The 22,156-nt window shown below is 41.4% G+C and overlaps 2 protein-coding genes across 11 annotated transcripts in view; both read right to left on the reverse strand.

Moving 5' to 3' along the window:
* The window catches only part of LOC130161342 (microtubule-associated protein 4), a 115,195-nt gene extending 110,146 nt beyond the window's left edge, over window positions 1-5,049 (reverse strand). For all 8 annotated transcript variants that reach the window (XM_056364575.1, XM_056364579.1, XM_056364576.1 and 5 more), the window contains exon 1: window positions 4,926-5,049. The gene's annotated coding sequence lies outside the window, so the exon portion shown is untranslated. The remainder of the gene's footprint in view (window positions 1-4,925) is intronic.
* Window positions 5,050-6,456: 1,407 nt separating this feature from the next.
* kcnh2b (potassium voltage-gated channel, subfamily H (eag-related), member 2b) overlaps window positions 6,457-22,156 on the reverse strand; it is a 222,182-nt gene continuing 206,482 nt past the window's right edge. For 2 of the 3 annotated variants that reach the window (XM_056364252.1, XM_056364253.1), the window contains 9 exons: window positions 16,975-17,227; window positions 15,559-15,752; window positions 15,133-15,235; window positions 14,800-14,951; window positions 14,560-14,704; window positions 14,266-14,455; window positions 13,236-13,341; window positions 12,884-12,985; window positions 6,457-12,382 (listed from right to left, as the gene is read on the reverse strand). In XM_056364252.1, coding sequence (XP_056220227.1) covers window positions 11,957-12,382; window positions 12,884-12,985; window positions 13,236-13,341; window positions 14,266-14,455; window positions 14,560-14,704; window positions 14,800-14,951; window positions 15,133-15,235; window positions 15,559-15,752; window positions 16,975-17,227 — 1,671 coding nt within the window. In that variant the 3' untranslated portion in view covers window positions 6,457-11,956. The remainder of the gene's footprint in view (window positions 12,383-12,883; window positions 12,986-13,235; window positions 13,342-14,265; window positions 14,456-14,559; window positions 14,705-14,799; window positions 14,952-15,132; window positions 15,236-15,558; window positions 15,753-16,974; window positions 17,228-22,156) is intronic. The other variant, XM_056364254.1, reaches the window with a different exon arrangement.

Here is a 22,156-nt window from a genome sequence, read left to right on the forward strand (position 1 = left end):
AACACGCCTCAACATACAAGGTCACATGATTACAGAAGGACCTTCTCAGTATTTGAAGATGATTTGTGATGCTCAGGGACGATGAGCAGACGGGAGGAGAGAGTGTGGGTGGGGAGCAAAAAGACCAGATCAGATCCAGTCCAATGACATTCCACAGGCTGTGAGGAATTCAGGATCTCTGAGTCAGAAACTCTAGGAACCTGTCTGTTCATTTAAATACTTCCTCCCTTCCTTCCTTCCTTCTCCTCCTACTATGGTGTTTGCTTCCTGACTCAGCCCTTCCTTCCATTATTCATTCCTCTTTCCTATTCCTCTAAACTTTTTCACATCAAGGACCCTAAACTCACACAAATGAATTAAGAATCCTCAGAAATAATGATGTCACATAAACTGTGAGGTCATCAGTGACATCAGACGGCATCACCTGAATATTCAACTATGTTTCGTAGCAGATTTTCTTTTCTTCTTTTTTTTTTAAATTTCATTTTTCCTTTTATTTTATTTTATTTTATTTTGAAAGCTCTAGGGGTCCAGTGATGTCATCTAAATCAATGGTCACACAAATTAGACCACGAACCTCCATCTGATCAGATTTTTGCTTTTAGACGTTTTAGAACGTAAAGTGTTTGAAACCCATGACAAAAACATTCCCACATTCTGTCACTGTGTTACTGATGGATGAATTATAGTGAAAATAAATTATTCGTTTTGTGTGGGATCTCCACTGTCTGAACAAATTTTTTCTTTTTTTTTTTTATTTCCCTACTTGGGGCTTCCTGGAAGGGAAATGACCATGACTGCTCAGATTATTTATCTAAAGAGAACATCATCCAAAAAAGGAGAAAAAAAAAGAAAAAAAAAGACCATTAATAATATTTTCCCAAAGAAAAATTAAAACCAGGATACAAACATCTGGTCTGTGTCATCTTCCTGCATATGATCATCCTGCTGAAATACTGTGGTACGGAAGACGAAACTGTGACCAACCCAGTGATTATGCAGATTTAAAACACATATTTTCCTCATCATACATGAGCAGTGATAGAGTATAAATATAAAGATCCATGAACAATAGACTTTTTAGTGAAAAGAGCATTTTTATGAAAGACTTTCATTGACTTTCATTCTACCTTATATGAACTGCTTCACTGTGGAACATTATTATCACATTATTATCGCGCTAATTTCCTCCTTCATGACACCAGTTTAATTCACCTGTTCACATTTTATAAAGGTTTAAATTTACGTATAATTGAGGGCGTGGCCTCTTTGAATGACAGGTGAGTGAGTGTATGCTTGCCTCAAACCAGCACACACCAAAGTGTTTGCTCCACACGTGCACCACCTCTTTGCCCATTTTTGGATCAGCCAGGAGTTAGGGGCGGAGTCAAACACTGCCAAGATGGCGATGGTGGACGAGCTCACTCTGAGCTTCTAAACTGCTCTTTAGAATACTGTGGGAGACCTCACAGAGCTACGTCCACCTTTATCTACTGTCTATGGTAATCACCTAAAGACAGTAAATATGAATTACTTCTAAACTAAATACTGTAGTTCAAGACTGCATGCTGTGCCTCTTGTGGCTCCACACGCTTGGTCAGTATAAATATCAATCTACACTCATGCACAAAATTATTCTGAAAACATGTTTGATCCGACAGTCTGACTGCTGCTGCACGGACACTAAAGTTCAAAGACTTTCGCCACAAGAATGACCTTCTGCTGCAAATGTCATTGGAGCCGAATACAGCTACAGGGTTCAAGGCTGTATTGTCGTTCACTTTTAGTTTCTAGCAGCAACCAAAAGACCAACCATTACACCAACTCTACAACTGTGCTCCATCCACTAAACTTTTACACGTTAATGTCCAACATGAGATTCTGGCAAACATGCTGAATTGTCCATTTTTTCCTTTGTTACATTGCTGGACATTTTGGTCAAAATACAGCTTTACTGAATTTCATGCAAACACAGGTTCTGTTGACTTTTGTCCACTTACAATCAGCAACATCGTACTGTCAATGTTAAACCAGCATTTATGTAAGATTCAGCCGGCTATTGTTAAGTCTGATTTGACTTTTGCAGAGTAGACAGAACACTTCAGGTTCTTTCCCCAAAATCCAAAACTATCCACAACTATAAAAGTACTGAGAGTGGTATTTGATATTGGCAAGAAGCTGCTGAGCATTAAAGTGGGCCTGCTCAGGAAACACTGGTAAAAGTTCAGCACAATGAGACAGTTGTGCTGTAGCAGAGTGTGAAGAGCTGAGCTGGCGTATTTATAAAATAGTAAGGGGATAAAACAGATGGTCGTCTTTTTTTGGCGTTTTCACCGGTGGAGTGGCACCTCCTGCTGCAGGATTTATGGCTGAAGTAAATGCTTTTCAAGATCTCAACAGGAGTTTCAACAGCACAAGCTTCTGAGTTTGCATCCAAAGTAACACAACTGCCTCCACCTTACAGAGCCACACTGGACAGAGGACGAAAAAGACGCAGCGCCATAAAACTGCACTTCCTACTCGGAAAACGTATGGGCAAATGAAATCTACGTAGCTGTGTGCTTCACTTAACACGAACAAACACTGGGCTGTCACAGTTATATGAGCTGATATATGTATCCTTCAAAATAAGAGCCTCTGGTACAAAGACCTTTCCACTTTGACAAATGTTTCTGAAGACATAGAGAAGACAGAACTCACTCTCTGTTCTTGCACAGCTTTGTGTTTTCTCTCTAAAGACAGCAGGGCGGCTGAGAGACACCCAGTCAAAGGCAAACACAAATTTCAGGTGAAATTTCAGCAAAACACTCTTTCATCTCTGTAAATCGTGATGCAGAGATATTGTAGCTGTTCACTTCACCAGCTCAGGAAGAAGTCAGTACGACACTGACTGACCCCTCTGACCTGTTTGATAACTGTCCACCCCTCAGGCCTAATACCTGATCACTTTGGCTGGCTTACAGCAACAAGCGACGGGACATTTAAGGGATGTGATTGGATCATGTCCATAATGAATTCAGGGCATTAGATCAGTCCCACCTCTTATTTCCCACTCAGTAATCTGGCTGTGGAGGATTGGAGAGTAATCTGGATAGAAGAAGGGAGACAGGGAGGGAGGGAGGAAGAGAGGGAGAGGAACAATCCTCTCTGCTTTGATTCCTCTTTATATCATCAATTTCTGTGGCAAAATCTACCATAATGTTCCAGTGCAGGTGTCAACAGTCATTAACACGAAGCAGAGAGAAAGTCTGTAAATCAATATTCTTCAATCAATGTGGAAAACCTACAGAAACAGATCTCTACTGACAGTAGAGAAGTTTTTTGGGTAGCATTTAAGGCTGGATGATAATCTATAACATTAAGAAGAATCATGCGTTTGGGTTGATACAATCTAATCATGTTGTCCAAATTAATAATTCTGTGCTGGAATTAAAAACTCAAAACCTCATTGTTCAAAGTTTTGTCCAATACATAAAATTTTGTTTTGTTTCATGCAATCAATATCAAAACAGAACAGAATTTACTTGGTTGATTCAAGCAATCTCCATCATAACTGACTCATGTACAACTACGCAAACATCATCCAATGATGAAGACTGACATACAAATATTACAAATATAATCTAAGAGAAAATCCAATTCAACAGCTAAACCAAAAAAATTATAGAGATAATATGATCAGTTTTGACTGACATGGTCACGAATGTATTAATTCAACTCTATGTTTATTACTGAGGTTGTAGTTTGTGACGGTGTTGTACTGGACTCCATCATATTGAGATCTTTATATTCTGACCTCCTCATGTTTATAACTGCAAACAACAACAACATACAGTTAGATTAATACCTCTCTGACAGTGTCAATCAAAACTTCTCTTTGTAAAGACAGAATTTATGGGACAGTTCATGTGTTGGATTGCGTAATATTTACAGGTTTACAAGTGTATAACAGTATTTCAACAATATGACCCCACCCAAGTATCAACGCCACATATTTACACATGGTTGCAGCTACACAGAGGGAACTGAGCAGAGTGAATGAGTGAAGGGTTTATCTTTGTGTATCAACAACATCACAAGCTGCCGATGATGAGATATCAGCTAAAACAACAGTGACTGTAGATAAGAGGAAATGATCTCTGTGGCTCGTCAGCTTTGATTTGTCACCAGCAACTGTCTGCTACTGACCAGTAATGCTGATGTCATTATACTGTCGAGTATCCATGGAGGTCAACACCTCACTGCACCAGCTATGTAATCTAAACATAGTGCAACACAAGTAACAGACACTGTAAATGAATGGACAGGTCTCTCACACACACACACACACACACACACACACACACACACACACACACACACACACACACACACACACACACACACCTACACACACCTACACACACACACACACACACTACACACACACACAGAGAGAGAGAGACTCGAGCTAGCTTGCATAACTTTCCTCCTGTCTGCTGTGACAGTGCGCACTCATGCTGCCTCAAGTACTGTTGGGCATAACGGAACCACCGTGTTCAGCTGCACGTGAACGACCCACCTTTGTGGTGAATATGACGGGGGGAGAGAAAGTTGGCACTGCTGCGTTCACGACAGCTGAAAATCAGAAGTGTATGGCTGACGGTTCATAAAAAGGGAAAGCAGTCTACATTGCTACTGCGCACTCGGCCCGCTCCTTCTAAAATAAAGTAAGAGTTTCCGAGGAGCACCTGAAGGCAGCATCATCCTACACCAGTGCACCGTCGCTGTGATGTGTGCTGTGAGATCACTCATCCAAAATCACCGTCATTTCACTGCTACGAAGCGTCCGGCTGCTTCCGCACTCACCCCGCTCCCCCTGCGGACAGCTCACCTTCACCCACACTGAGAAACAAACACCGTGTTCGTATAGGAGCCGGACTCACCGTTAGTTGTCTGCTTTTTGACAGTTTGTCGGGAGTCTCCGAGCGTCGCTGTCACCGCTACGATCCGCCCACCCAACAGTGCAACTCCGCTGGCTGCAAACTAACGTGCTCCTCCCCGCAAAAAACCCTGCGCCAATCACAAATCGAGGGCGCTGAATGGCTCTTGTTTTATCCAGTTAGATTCGAGATAACTTCTGAGCGACAGGGATATTGGCCAATTGTAGCGTTCAAATCCTGCGCAGGCCCTTCGTCGTCACTACGTGCACTTTTGACAGACACCTTGTACGTACAATGGAGAAGTTTGACTCCTTTTACGGGACGGTGCCGGTCCAATCGCCGGGGGGGACGCGCTCTGGATACGGCCATGGCACAGGAAAACGCCCTGATACCGCCTAGATCACTGAAATGTCACCGGGATGACAGCGTTTACGGTTTAAAGACGAGACTCCAGCCGGAAAGAATAAATCATCCAGTACCTTCACGTGTGTTACACATGGACCAGGTATAAATAAATAAATGCACTGCGATCATCAATCTGTGTTTGTCTAGGAATAAAATGAAGTGTGTGTCGCTTCTTCTGATATAAACATATAAAACAAATCATAATAAAGTTTGTGAATGTGATTATAAGTATGATTATGAACAAATGCAGGTGATTTACTGCACATACAGATTATTTACTATATTTACTATAGATTATTTAGTATAACTAATACAGTGAACAGATCCCTGTGTCTCAGTCTCACACTTCAGTCGCCAACCTTCCCCCCACTGATGGTGAATTTCCCAATAAAGGACATTGGAGGGAAAGAATAATAAAAAGCTTTAATTTCAAAATAGTTCGATATGACATAATTTAGGTTTATAGTGACACCTTGTGGCAACAGCGGCAAACAGCATTTACAGCCTACAGGTTCTGTGTGTCCCTTTCTGCTTGCTGGATTTGCATTTGCGTAGTGTAGTGTGGTATATGATGCATGGAAAATATACTTTATGGCATGGCTGTGTCTTAGGGCTGAAAATTGTTTTTTGTTGCAGCTGGACGGATATCCTTGTTCTCATTATTTTTACTGAATCCCTGCTGCAGTGGGATTACCAAAAGGACACAGGCACACAAACAGGGGCCTAAGCGGCTCAGGGGCCCCATGGCTAGAGCACAGACTGTATATAAAAAAGGGCTAGAGCGTTTGTTTAAAGTGATTGTTTGAACTGTTTGTCTGAAAGTCAGAGGGCTCGGTCAAAAGCAGGGAGATCCCAGTGGCGTTGTTTTGCTTCCGAACCTTTAGGTTGAGTAAATGCCAACACACAGTCTGAGCTAATATTCTTTAAAGTTGACTTGACTTGACCGCCATGCAGAAATATCATATTAAGATGAATTGTTTAATGTGGTAATTTTATGAGTTTTAAAAGTCCAGTATGGATTTACGCCACAGGAAAATTATGGCTCTTTTCTCATTAAAAAAAACAAAAACATGAAAAATGTTTCTTTCAGACAACAGTCCCATTAAATATCACGAGAATCAGTCAGTAATCAGTTTGCTTTCAAAGACGTTTATTGAAAGAAATATTTTGAAATTTTATAAAGTTCAACCATTGATAATGCTATCACACAATCAGAACCTAGAGCTTCACCATTTCCCCGTCTACCTTTCTTCAACATTTGATATGAATAATGTATAATGAGCTTCTAGAGCTGCTCCATCAGACAGCCCAGTGTTATAAATCAATGGGGTATAACTCACTATTCCAGGTTCTGCCATAGAGAATACACTTATAAAAAGATTGACTATTTTCAAGACATTTGTGAGAGGTTTCTGGGGACATCACAGAACTCAGTGCTTTTCAGCACAATGTGTTAAACCTTTAACACCCCCTGCAGTGAAAAGACCGTGGGATTTGGTCCCAAACTGCACTCACGTGCTGAGAATAGTCATTCTTCAGAGTGTAGCTGGGCAAAAGCAGAATGTATAATATTTTAGAGGCGCTTGATTTAACTTCTGAGGAACCCAAATAAGGTAAATCAAGTGCTCTTTGATATCTGGGCAACAGTTCATAGTTCTGCTCAGGACTGCCACACATGCATCTTCCTATTACAGTGGTTCGCAACCAAAGATACAAATATACAATATAATATTGTATCATCTAGGATCTCTATATTTGCAGCTATTCAGTACCCATCTCTTCCATGACCTGGAAGTAGTATTATATATATATATATATATATTTATATATATAAATTTGACTCTCCCGTAACCCGGAAGAATTCAGTGTTTCACTCTACACACAGTTTGCAAGCATACAGCGAAAATCAGCTGCTTTGCACGTCAAAAACTTCTCATTGCTGGATGATTTTCAGTGCAGCATGCAAGTAAAAATGTGCACTATATTAAAAGTCTTTAGCTTCATCATCCTCATCACTTATAATCATCCTCACCATCATCATCATATCCATTTTCAGCTTTATCAACATCTTTTTTTTTCAATAAGGTGATTATTTTAATAAGAAATTAGAGCAGACTTTAATTTTGTATTTATTATATTTTCCTCTATAGTATTCTGCATTTCAAAGCATGCCAAAGAAATGTTTCAGTTTCTGCATAGTGCTGGCTATACGAGTGCCAAAGAGTTTGATTCCTTTACAAGTAGTAGAAGTTGGTATGTACAGGCAAGGAGTGACAGCAGATCCAGTGTTGTGTAAACGGTACCAAACACCCCCCCCCCTCCCCAAGTGCTCAAAATATCTACAAATACAGAACCCGAGTCAGTCGGGACTCATAGAAAGTTGAATAGAGCTGAAAAAAGCTCAGTATGGAAGAGCCATTAAGGGAGGTGTGTGTGTGTGTGTGTGTGTGTGTGTGTGCAGGTGTGAGTGTAAGCAGAGTTTTTATGTCTGTATGTGTGTGTCAAAATTCAAAGGGGAAAAGTAATCTAGCCTCCTTAAACACCCCCCCTCCCCCTCCCACTCCCCCTGCCCCTCCCATGGATTTTTTAAATTATTTTTATTTTTTTCAAAGTGCACCCTCTACTGTTATAATATGCACTATGCATTACATAAATGTATTCTCTAGCATTGAATATTCCACTACGGTGTACTGTCACATACAAGGTCAAAGAAGAAGAGTCGGCGACAACCACATTCTAGTTTTGAGGTCATAGTTCTGAATGTAAAGATACAGTTCAGGCCACTAGGTGACTGTTATTGAACACCAACAAAAAGAAACACTGGCTACAGTACGTGAGATGGCGAAGAGATAATCAGTACCTCAGCACTGCAACTGTTTCATGTAACACCAGCGTCACTGTGTGTTTACTGGATATTTGTAGTCGAGAGTGTTTTTATTACGGGACCTTGTTCCTGGTGACGACGGCAGGGACTGCTGGTGAAAATTAACTGATAGTGATGTGTGTAAGTGAAGTAAACCAAAATAAAACACAACAACAAGCAGGCAGGGTTTAGTCGTGACAGGAACTAAGTAGATTTGGTCAGTGCCAGCTTATCAGCTTTGGACGTCCACGATGAATTCGCTCACATTTTAACTGCAGAACGATGAAACCAGGGATTCTAGGGACTCGTAACCACATTCAAACAACAGCACAGTAAACATGCTGAATCACCGTTCATCTGATTCACCCTCACCTTAACAATAACTGTCAGGTCTTTCAATCTATGACCACTAAGTGACTGTCAAAATATCACATAGAATCCAGCTGCGTTTACAACTTCAGTTTAAGTCAGATCATAGATTTCAGATAACATTAATTTTTTTTTTTTTTTTTTTTACTTAAATACATGAATTTAAAATGGTTCCAATGATCATTTGTTACAGCGTTCATTTGCTTTGGTTCAATACTAAAGTGCCCCTTTACAAAGCGTGACATGAGCTGTGTGCATACAACCACAAAGTCCAATTACTGCACAGGCAAAGACACTGACGATGACGATGGGGTTCATTCTCCAATGTCTGCATTCGGGAATTGATAAGTTTGATCAGAGTTATTAATAATGATTACAGTAATAATGTGTACTGCCCATCGAGCACTTATACCCATAAATATTGAATAAATATTAAGTGTAAATGTCAGGATTATGAACAAAGGAACGTGGGAACATGATTACACAGCAAACCTTACTCCACCAAACGAGCTGTTCATTAACACAGAGTGAGAAATCATAGTAGGTACAATTCACAGACAAACTAAATAATCCAACAACCAAATAAATAAATTAAATAGCTTAGACCAACAAGCAGCAAAATACAATCTTCACAATTCTGCATTAAAGGGGAATTCCACCAAAATAAAGGTTCAGGATGTTGCTCCTTCTCTTTCTGATTGGTTGGTTTTGAGTTCTGAGACGAAGGAAAATGAACCCCATGGCATCAATAACACGTTCCTGAGTCTTTATTAAACATCTGCACTAAAAATAAAATAAAGTGCTAAAACATTAACAGATGTGGTTAAGCTGCTACAAGTCTTAACTGTTTAAGGGACTATTGTACTTCAACAGGCGTTCCCTCCTCTGTCATGACTCTTCGGTGCGTGGTACAGGAAAGGGTCAATTTGTACAATTTTGTTTCAGGGAAGACAATTTGAAGATGGCATAGGTTTTTTTTAAATATTTTCCTTCATCTTGAGAACTCAAAACTAAAAAAAGAATCTGTGGAAGTTTGCCATTTATGCAGAAAAACACCCTCCACTGTCTGGGGGGCATCATTGCACCTGCTCCTGTTATTACTCTGTACATTTCCACCTGTCCTGAGGTATCTAGGGGAACTCTACACTGTGCAACTTCACCTTCTTAACAGTGGCAGCACCTTGGAGCACCACCACCTTTTGAAATGTGTGCATCACCTTGCTATGAATCCAAGGGGGAATGCTCTCTCTAAATGCATGGGATGGTCATGCACCTTTTTAATATTGAAATATTAAATCAAAAATTAATTCCAGGACCTTTTTTTTCATATGAAGTAATTCTTATTTTACAAAGAATCCTATTCTCCTCATACTATTTAATTCAAAAGGAACCAACCTCATCTCCATCCTCTCACTGACCAGTTCCATTAGGGCTGAAGTCAAAGGAGCATTTATAAACAAAGCAAATCATATCATTCACTACTAAGTTAATAACCAGTAGCAGTCAGACCCAAAACAATTTCTGCACTATGCAAAATAAAACCTGAGCATCGACAACTTTTTGGAAATTCACAACAAAATTCTTATTAAACAATTTTAGACGTAATCACCCTCTGTGTGTGAGAATCTTCACACCTCAGGATCTGTGTTAGTGACAGTTCATGACAGACATCAGACATGCATCTGTGGGAAATGACTATACAATTAAAATGAAATGATTAAAGTGAAGTATTCCCAGATGTGGTGCTGTAGTGTTGACCTTGTGTATTTTTAAACCTACATTGTAAAGGGTTTTTTTTTGTTCTGTCTAGGTTCAGAACACAAACACTGAATCTGTCATTTGCCTGTTTAAACAAGCCGTTCAAATCAGTTCATGGGCAAAAATAAATCAAACCAAAACATTAGAAATACGGTGACCTTCTACAGTGAGTGAAGCGAATGTACTGTGCCATGCTCTGCAGACTCAAAGACAATACGAGGACAAACACACATAAAAAGCTTCTGGACCTGAACGTATCACACGCATAATAATAATTAAAGCGCACTCACTCATCTCTTCTTGCCAGTGTTTGCATATTGTACTGTACATAGAATAATGGCGCATTCGGCTGGTCATCGTAAACTGGCAAACTTGTATATTTACGTATAACATGACAAATTGTGTACAAGGTAAAAGCATTCCGGGTGCTTGCTCAGGTGAGAAAACGTAAGGACCAATGAAATCTGAGGTAGCAAATTCAACTATGAAAAACTATTTTTCCTTCATGCATGTGCTTCGACTCCGTTTTAGAAATCAAAGCAGCCAGTATCATGTCGCTGCCGACTTCATCACCTCAGATAAGAACACACAACTTCTCTGCTTCTCTAAAAAGTCACAACTCATAGCTCATGAAATTAGGAAGCTGGGATTTCCTGCTTGGTTAAATATTTAGTCAGCTGTTTGGTGCACTGTTCTCATGGTAAACCTGTAAGTTTGCCAGTTTACCTGTTTGTGACACGGCCTGAGCATGCCATATGTTCTTCACTCACTAGCAAATCTGTACGTTTATGATAGGGCAGCTGATATGTTGATCGAGGAAATTCATGGCTTTTAACCCTCCAGTTCCCACCCCTGAGGTGCAAACCAGCCAATCCAGTGTGCTCTTGGGAAGGGGGGGGGGGGGGGGGGGGGTAGCTCCACCTCTCGGGGCAGGACATCAGGGGGGAGGAACCAATGACAGCAGGTTTCCTGTTAGGCCAGCTAACACTACAATTTACCAACCAGTTTGTGAGTTTATCGGAAGCGCCACGGACATATAGAATAGAATAATCATTATATCAGTAGGATTTTCAGTGCAAGACGTAATGGCTACTTTTTCGTCATTATTCTGTCCGATGTTGTCTTTGCTTGTTCTTGTCAGTCATCCAACACTGGATACAGCAGTAAAGGGATTCTTCTACAGGTCAGCAGTCGTTAAGCGTGTAAAGTCGAGTCACCCTCAGTGGACGACCGAGAGGTCCAGACCAGACGGATCTGGGTCGACCCGGACAGTGTTCGTTAAGAGGCAGAGCTTCTCTCTGCTCTGTCTGTGGTTTTGGTTAAAGGTTGTGTTGTTGTGGAGTTCAGAAAGCTCCAGCTGTTTGATGAGGGGGGAGAAAGGCCTCAACTCTTTCCGTGACCGCCCCCTTGGCTTCACTCGCTCTGAGCTGTGTGTCCTTACTAGAGAGGTGGATGGTGAAGATACAGTAGCTGGGTGCCCTAAAGGGTTTTGGTGGAGGTACAGCAGGTGCCTCCTGATCTCCAAAGTGTCTCGTGGACCGGATGAACCAGGAGAAACTGCAGGATAAAATATCACACTCATTCATTCTCGCTCTGTATCCCTCCCCCTATCTCACTCTCCTCCCCCTTCACCTCTTCCTTAGCTCCCCCCTGGGTCGGAGCTGTGTCTTTGTGGTGTCCGTGAGTCCAGAGGTGTCTGTGGTTCTTGGAGGGACAGCCTCCTTTGAGTTTCAGGATCCAGGGGAGACACTCCTGTTCCAGCTGTTGGCGCAACCCCAGCCACCTTACTGACCTCTGAACCAAAGTCTAACCCTGCTCCTAGGCTTGAGCCCGGTGCTGCCCCACTCCCTAACTCCAACCCTAAACCTGTCCCAACTACTGGCCCTGAAAGAACCCCAGCCCCGGTCCCCAGTCCCAGCTCCAGCTCCAGATGCTGCCCCAGGCTGTCCAGTCTAGAGGGGGCGAGCTGAGCCTGGCTGGTGTTGATCAAAGAAGAGTCCTGGGCCTGCAGAGAGTCAAGAGGCTTGGCTGGGAACTCCTGAAAGTCCTGGCCATCCATCAAGATCTGCAGGGAAAGAAACTGAGAGGTCAGAGTGAGCGACTACTCTGATGCTCTTTCTTCTAATCACTATTCCCAAAGTAAAATGTCGTACATGAAAAGTCCTCTGTTGTCCTCTGTGCTTCACAAGAATATAACAAAAACTGTCACCACCTGTTACTGTGAAACTGCTGTTTAAGATGTAAATGAATTTCTTTGAGGTCCAGGTCTCAGATCGTTCAGAATTTGTATAAACTAGCATGACGAACATATACAAAGACAAACATTTTAAAAAATTGCAAAAATGTCTTTAATTTGTACATTTTTCTCAGAGAATACATATTTTACAATTCCACAATAAATCATTGTTGTATAATTAATCACTAGATAAGCTGTGCTTCGTTTTATTACGTCTACAATTCAGTGTTTCTAATTTATAATCACTGGAGACCAATGACAGCATTCAGTCAGCCAAACCTGAGCTCCACAGAACCCAGAGCAATCATTTTATTACTTCATGTGATTCACCTGTGATAAAGAAGCCAGGGTGTCTGTCTCCACAGGTGTAACAGGCTGAACCAGCCTCTCTCCTGGACCTGGTCCTGGACTGGGACCAGGGTAAGGCGAGGCCTGCAGAGGAGACATCTTATTTGTCTGCACAAAGTGGAGCCTTTTGTTTTACATGTTCTGAGTCCGTCTCTAATAATAATACAGAACTTCATCCTCCCTCCTGCTGATTCAGAGTCGTGGTCCTGCTCAGTGACAGATGCTTGCTGTCACAAGGACTTGAACCCCTGTGACAGCAAGCACAATGCCTCTACGTCCATACCCCGTGTGTGTGTGTGTGTGTGTGTGTGTGTGTGTATAAGCTTGTTATTACCTGAGGTGGTGTGGAGACGGCGCTGTAGGCCGGAGGAACCAGAGCCATCTGTCTCTGCAGCAGTTGCATGATCGCTCCGATGTCCGTTGACATGCGACTCTCCAACCTGCAGAGCATGAAGTAGATGATCGACTGTTTATTACAAGATGGAAGAGACTAATTGTTGACGGTCTAATTTAGTCCATCATTAATATCAGTTACCAGCAGACCAAACACTAAGTCACCATGTCCTCAAATCTCGACTATTAATTGTCAAATGTCACCATAACTGTTGGTATGACCACAACACTCAAGATTACTAATAACATCTGTATCTGCATATTATCTTATCCAAAATATTCCACTTCTTACAAAGACTTTCAATTCTAATTATTATTCTCTTCCTGCGGTTATTCTGTCATTTTTGCTGCTGTAAAAATCTATTTTCCCCACAGGAGTCAACAAAGTTTTAGTTGGTCTTTTTAGTAGTCTTGGTCCATAGTCACACTTTAAAAAATAGATAAATGTGTGGTATACACATATAGGAGGTATAAGTCTGCTGGGTCCTATCTGAGGCTCACATACAGCTCATTCTGCTGATTTCCTAGACTCGACCTTGTGACGGCCAACAGAGACTTTACCATATCCACATTTCCTCACAGGCCTTGAGTCTGCTCACACATCCTATCCAGCAGAGGCATCCAGTCAATTATGCTTTACAACTCTGAGCATTCAGCTCCAGGCGCAGCCCGCCTTACAGTGATAACCCGGCACAAAGACACACAGCCTGTGATCTCAACAAGACCTGACAAAGCAGCGTCATCCAGGTAAAGGCTACGGGGGCGGAAAAACACTTTTCTTCCACCGCGGTGAAGAGGAGAGGCTCCGCTCAGACGCAGCCAGGTGAAAGAAAAACTATGTTTGGCTGTCAGATGACTTGAAGCGCTGCAGTGTTTTAGAGGGAACAAGTCACAAACCTGCACCAACGCACACATGCACACGGATCAGAGCACAAACAGACACACACACCCAGACATCCATCCAGTCATACCTGTTGAGCTGTTTCTGCAGCAGGTCCAGGCGTGTGTCCAGCTGGTTGCGTTGCTGCCGGCTCAGGTTGTGTATCGGCGTGTTGAGGGGCGGCGGGGAGGCCAGGCTGCAGCTGGGAACCTCCTGGTACTGACCACCCCCCCGACTCTCCCCCCAGAAACTAAAGATGTTAGACACACCTGAGAACGCACCTGCGGGAGAAGACGACGGGTGGAGAAGGACAGAATGAGTGTGTGACACATCGGTTAATGTACAAATCACAAGGATATGGGGAAACTGTTTTATCCTATTTTACCTGACAGGGCGTTGCAGGTGTTCCCAGTCTTTGGGTCTCCGTCACCCTCAGTGTTCTCATTAAAGTTCATGGGCGTGGCCTGAGCCTGTGGGTTACCCAGCATTGCAGGAGGTGGGGCGAGGCCTGTCACAACTGACTCCTCCCCCTGTAAGAGTAGTCGATCCAAGGCATTAAAATCAGTTTTTATCGTTCTTAGGTTTTTGTATTTAGGTCAACATTAGTCAACAACTGGAATTATACCTCATCACCACTGGAGTGAGAAGACACTGAGCTCCGATGGGCCTCCCACTGCCTCTTGGACGCCTCCTCCTGTTTCTGGTTGTTAGCTGCCTCCCTCTGTCTTCGTCTCACAGACTTATGGGACTTTTTAATTTCTCCGGCATCTGCATCATCTACACAGAGGTGTGCAAGGACAGATTAAAAAAGAGGGAGATTGTTCAGTCCAGCTGGATCAGGACAAACTTTTCAAAGACAACTAATGGAGGAGGATTGAAGTTGTATTTCTATAACCATTCAAAAGTCAGAGTTTTTTGTAATGTGACAATTAAATACGAGCTGCGGAGGCTTGGTTACCCTTTTCTGTGCGTCGTCGGAATGATAACTTGCGTCTCCGTAATTTGTTGAATCCGCCACAGTTGGTGTCGTCACTGCTGGGAGAGCCTGGGATCATGTTGGTCTGAAAGGAGAAACCACCAACATTAAATGGCCCTTATCAACAGAAACATCGAGGGATACAGACTCAGGAGCTTGTCATGCATTCAGAACATGGATAAATAGAGAGAATATTAACAACAGAGCTTATATAAATATATATATAAATATATATATATATATATATATATATATATATATATATATATATATATATATATATAAATATATATACATATATATATATATATATATAATATTATATGTGGAGCTTTTATAAAATTGAACAATCATTTAAACGTTTTCAGGGTGTCCGTCATTACATTTAGGATGAATCTGTAAACTCACATCTCGGAGGTTGAAGGTGATTTCCAGGTTGTTCCAGAAGTGGTCTGCGAACTCAGGATACATGTCCAGCACCTCCAGAACGTCTTCTCTGAAGATTTTATGGAGGTCGCAGTAGGTCAGAGCCCTCACATCGGCGTTGGATTTACCCGGTCGGGAATACAGGTTGATAGGCTCGCCGAAGATGTCGTTCTTCCCTGGGGAAAACGAAAAGAAAGAAAACCTTTATAGATAAATGTAACTAAGTAGTGTACCAAAATGCAGTTTGAGTTGTATGTACAGCAACATATGATGAGCTGTCCCATTAATCATATCACCACCCCTAAGATTTTTTTGTGGCCTTTTGGCATTGCATGTGAAACTGCATCAGTATTATAAATCTATAAATAATAAAACTAATAAATTTTCCTGCAGAACAACTACTGTTACTTTTGATATTTTAAGCAAATTTTGCTGGTAACACCTCAGCACTTTACTTTTAATTAACTACTATTTCTATTAATATATCGGCACTTTCACATACAAAGGATCTCAATACTTCTTCCATCACTGAGTAAGAGACACCATAACGTTGTATCAAAAACGTAAAGTAACAGGATTAGTAGCCAAAACTGTTAAAACCGTTGTGTTTAAACCAACAAATATCCAACACAACACACGGTCCACTGAAACATCACTCATGATATTACAGCTACGTATTATTTTACTGTGATATTTGTAAGGTTCCCTGTACATCTGATCATTTGTTTACTTCATATACTTCAGTCATTAAACTATAGGTCTTCTCATGCAATGCAATCAAATACATATGAAATGTCATAAGCAGGTGCACCCTACGAGGTCCTCTGTTATGTTGCGCTATTAGGAGTAACACTCTATGCTCACCAGTAGATGGCGATACCAGCCAATGAATATTACACAGTAAGACAGCAAAGCTTGTTCCTTAACAGTGTCAATACTGTTAAAGTCTTCTCGACAAAGCTAATTGGGTCTAAACCAAAAAGAGAAAGTCACTGTGCAATAGAATCGTCTAACAGGATCTAAGTAGAGCAGAGCTGCTACATACTTTTCCAAGTCCTAAATTAACACTGGAGGCTATGGATCAGTGGAGAACCTGTGCTTGAAAATGAAAGCTGCTGTATTGCTGATAAATCCATAGATGTCAAACTTGCTGCAGGGCTCCGGGAAGCTGTGTGGAGCTGCAACCTTCACTGAAGTAGACCTACAGGCTGAACCGAAATTAATTACATTCTTCTAATTAAATGTTTATAGTTTCAGGAGAGAAAGATTTTCAGATGTAGTCATTACATTTCCTTCAGGCTAATTTAGTTTCTAATAACCTGAAAGCTAACAGGGGGTTAGATGGTAAATACAGTCAGTAAAACAAACGGAAGAACTGAAAGCTTTGCTTTTTATTACCCAAGATGGCGACCACCACGTCTCCTCTCAGGATCTCTATGGATCCCCTGGATATAAAGTAGAGGGCAGTGAGGACGTCCCCGGCGTGGACCAGCGTGTCACCTGGGGGTGCGTGGGTGGTCTTAAACTTCATGGCCAACGCCCTGAGGCAGCCCTTGGTGGAGCCTTTAAAAGCCTTACAGTTCTGCAGCAATGTCCGGTTCAGATGGAGGCAGATATCTGCCTGGAGACACTCAGGGAAACCTTTCAGCACCTGGGGAGAGGGGGAGAGGGAGCGAGGGAATGAGGGAGCAGAGGGAGTGAGGAGACGAGGAAGGAATGATGGAAGAAGGGGAGGACAGAAGAAGGAAGACGGAAGAAAAACACAGGAAAAAGGGTGTGACGAGAGAGTATACAAGGGGGAAAGAGAGGTAAAAGGAGGGAGGAGATAAATGAAGGAGATGGCAGATGAACAGGTGGGAGAAAGAAAAGCGTATGAATTGATAGAGAAAGGTTACATCAGTATTGATACGTGTTATTAGCAGCGACTGACTGGTACATTAAGTCCAGAACATAAAACTAATGTCAAATAAATGTCACAGATTATGGATGCTGCAAGAGGAATAATAAAAAGGCGGAGCCTTTAGTGACTTTATTGCCTCCTTTCCTTTTGGTGAACACTAATGGGACATTAGCCTTAACACCATGCCACAAATTAACATGACATAACTTAATTGCCAATACATTTATCAGAAGATATTGGTTCTAACCACCAAAGAAGTCATGAGTTTTATTATGATTTTAACCTCGAACCAGAAGATGATTCCCTCTTTAAAAAGGGCCCAAACATTGATTTTTAGAGCTTCACAGCAAAATGATCTCAAACTGTATTTCAGAGGACGGACAGGAACACAGTCAGCAGGCCCGTAGAGTGTAATTAATATGAAGAACTGGTGCAATTTTAATGAGTTCAATGCAGCCATTGGAAAGTCTCAGCTCTTTAAAGTGTCAGGCTGTGGGCTTCTCTTGTAACTCTCTGGCTGACTGCACAGAACAGAACTCTACCTACCACATCACACTATGTTCCTCCATTTCTCTCTCTCTTTTATCCATTTCAAGCTACTATCCATTTCTCTCTTTTGTCATTTGTCTCTATTCTCTTTTCACTTCCCATTAAATTCCTGTCTTTTTGCAAGCCTCAGTGCTTGCTATCTCCACCCCTTTACTTCCTTTTCTCCAAGTACTCATACCTTCTTTTTAATCTTTACCATTAGCGCTTTTCATCTCTCCTCAGAATTTAAAGACCTCCTCCTCCCCACACAAACATTTTTGAATGTGTCACAGTCTGGTTGAAGACAGTAAAACACATGGAGACATGGAAATGCATTGAATAAATTCTCTACAACCTCACAACTTAAACCTAAGGAAGCCCTGAAAGTCAATTTGTTTTTTTTGTTTTGCCAGTATCATTTTTTAAAAGTTTTTTCTCATCTGTGAAAAACAACCCCAGACAGTCAATGCATTTCTTTCCCAGGCTCATGTTGTTGTTTTGTTTTTTATGAAAAAAAAAAAAGATTCTAACAAAAAAATCACTTGCCTCTTGGGGTTTTTTTCATAGATGAAGAATATAAATTAAAAAACTTGGAAAAATGATTCTCCCATTTTCATGCTTACCTTTCAGGGCTTCCATGAAACTCCCTTTTGTGAATTTAAACGACAGCCTGCCAGAGCTCCCTGGACACGACAACCATTTTGTTGATTTGTGAGGCACCAGGTAAAACCCCAAAATGTGCTGGAGTCAGATTTTACAGGCCACCTGTACCAGCTGTTATCTTGCCTCCAATGGTGCATTTAGCTGAGGCTGAACTGCTGACTTTCAAGGATACACTGCTATTGTTTTATATAAAGGGTTACTGTCATGATATATTACTGTGAGGTTTGCTGTAGCTTTCCTAGTGGGAAAGCCTCTGTTTAATGTGAAGCAGAAATGTTTTTATGGGCTTTCCTTTGCCGGCCTGTAGGACGCTTAAACCGCTCCACTATACAGTTGTAACCAAATGCACAGGAATCTAGCAAATACATTAGGATAAAAAACGTTATCATGCCTCCCCTAATAATGATAGGGATGCTTTATGCTTGATAATGTTGTATTTTGCATCTTTACTACAAGGACCTCTGTCTTTACCAGCCTTGTGTGTCATTGCTGTTCAGTTTCAGGAGAATATTCATTCATATTCATTCATTCAACATTTTTATAAAAAATTCAAAAATCAATTTACCAATTAATGACAATTTTTGAAATGATCCAACATAGATTCTGTGCTTTCGTGCCTTCTCTCAGTAAACATGTACATATGTGTTAAGTGTTATGCGTATGCAGTACTTGTTGGCTCAGTTGGGGCTGCACTTCAGCCCTTGAGTCACGACAGTCCCGTAAACTGTGGTGTGAACAGTTACAGTCTATATCTCGCTGCAGCAGGACTGTCTTGGCCCAGGATGGGTTACTGACTCTGCACACTGATCTGAGCTCTGTTTGTGTCTGGCTCCGAGACGTGGTGCAAGTCGAGTGAACAGTGTGTAGATTCTAATATTATTAAGCCTGTCCATGCTGGGTAGCTAACACTAGCTAGCCAGCTGTCTGCAGACATCACACTGATGTCTTGGCAACACAAACTGCAGATGAACTGGTGAGCAGACTTTCAGTTTCTGTCCTGTCTGTGCTCAAAATTGTCATTAAAGTAGATGTCTGTACGTAGGTGAAGCATCTGTGTCACATTTTAGTTGTTTTGCATTTGCCATGGAAAATAAATTTTTGGTCGACATTTTCAAAACTAAGAAATGTGTTTACAATTTAATTTAGGACTTGGAAAAGAATGTAGCAGCTCTGCTCTATTATGTGCACTTTAAATATTTAACACTCAGCGAAGCGACTGTATTTCACACTTGTTGAATGTACAAGAAATGTATGTGTACAAAATAAATCCTGAAAAACCATATTAAAATATACTGTAGATAAATACTTTTTTTTTTATCCAGAAATACATGCAGAGAAGGCAGATGCATTTTTTTCCTCTTTGAAACAATTTTCTATTTTTTTTTAGCCATGCTAGTGGTCCTGATTTTGATGATCCCCTGATATTTCCTCTACTGTCAAACACAGGTTGGCTTTTTTCTGCTTTTAGTGAATAATCTCAATGACTCTTGTATGGATTGTCATGAAATTCTTGACAGATGTTCAGAAGATGAACCCCAGCGATCTCCTGACTGTCCTCCTGCACTACCAGCATGTCAAATTGGGTTTTTTTCACTGTAAAAGGGGTTAGTCGTACTGGCTCATGTTTTTCTACTGCACCACACATCAACGTTACTTGCGTTAATAACGTTAATGAAGCACCACTAACTTGTGACCAACACACTGCATTAAGGCTAATATCTGAAAGTAAAAACAGAAACTCAGGAGTGAAACTAAACTCCAAACCAAAAAGATTCAGGAAGAGGCTGCAACAGAACTGAGAGCATAACACACAGAGACTTTACAGAGTTTAGCTGCTGAGGACAGAGGAGGAGACCGGCAACTGTTGGTCAGAGCATCGGCTAGTCCCTGATGTGTGACTGCAGTGGAAGGCATGAGATCTTGTTCAGACATTCATGGTTCCCAGATGATTTATCCCACTCACTTTGGTGACCCTCTGAATTTTCCTCTAGTGCCACCATGAAGCTGATGTTTTTGTTTTTTTGTGAAATGAAACAACTATGGGATGGACCACCATGACATGATCCTGTAACTTTCAGTCAGCACCATTTTATTTTGTCCAATACTTTGGTTTATGACCAAACACCTTCCCACAGACTTCCCAGCAGCCTCAGCTGTGTTTCAAGTGAAGTGCTAATTAGGAAATGTTAGTATGCTAACACGCTAAGTACTATTATTGCTATAAACTACTAGTCTTGTTTAAGGAGGACTGGAGCGAAAATAAGATGAAAAGTTGCTACGATGGATCGTGCATTAAGAACTAGCCTTACTCTTGCATGTTCAAGTTCATCCAACTCTCCAAAAGAAAGCTGAACATCTAATTCACACTAACACCCGACACTAACATATAAAAATTAAAGACCATTAAAGACCAAACTTCAAGGGCAGCAGAAATCTAATCAAATGTTTTGCCATACACATTCAAACATTTGAACTGGATCATTCTGAAGGTATTCTGTCTGTTCCACTGCACTGAGAGCCACACTGGGCCGTGCCTGTGCTCCTGCAGGCAAACAGATTTTTATTCTCTATGTTACTGATCTCTGTCTGCAGAACGCCGTGTCTACACAGGAGGTGTAGTTTGAGCAGCACGTTAGCAGAGCAGCAGATTCAGTGCCCTGTCTTTGTCTGCAAAGGATGCATTCAGGCACAGTACTGAGTTGTAGGTAACCTGCATTTTGGCAGCACTCACACCCCAACACACAATGACTGTAGTTAGGTTAGTAAAACACAGGAAAATAAATTTGGAGCGTAAAAATGTGCTGTAATTGATTAAAATTGATTAAAGTATGTGCCTATCTATACCGTCAGATGCAAGTGAGACAAATGACTGAAAAACAGCTGAAATGCTCTCAGTGTAGACATGCCATAAGTCCCACATAATCACACAGAGAGGTCAGAGGTCAGCTACTTCAGAACAACCTGACATCAGATTCAGCCATCCACATGCAGAAGGTAGAACAGATCTGTACAACACATAAATGACCACACTCCTGCACTTTCAGTTTCTCATCAGCGCTGCATTATTATTCTTTCCATCTTCCATCAGACAGACAGACAGACAGACAGACAGACAGACAGACAGGGTCTTCACTGGGCCTTTAAGAGAGCAACATAATGAGAGAAGAGGAGAGGGCAGACACTGGAAAACACGTTCCCATGGATGCTCATCAAATTTGTTCTCTCTACTTCAACGGTTCACTTATTACACTGAAACCAAACAGGATTTTTGTGATGGAATATTGTGCTTTACTTGCATTGGGACATCCAAACAGAGTTCCCCCGCACTTCTGGAAGGCTTCACAAACAATAATGAGCCGCTGATTGTGCTCCAACCAGCAATTTTAATATGAAATATTTGGATGCTGGAAAGGCTTCCTGATGTGATGAGCAGAGATATTTTTAGCAAAGAGCTGACAGTAAGAAACAGATTACAATGCAGTGAAAATC

The sequence above is a fragment of the Seriola aureovittata genome, chromosome 20 (genome assembly GCF_021018895.1).
Source record: "Seriola aureovittata isolate HTS-2021-v1 ecotype China chromosome 20, ASM2101889v1, whole genome shotgun sequence".
Lineage (NCBI taxonomy): Eukaryota > Metazoa > Chordata > Actinopteri > Carangiformes > Carangidae > Seriola > Seriola aureovittata.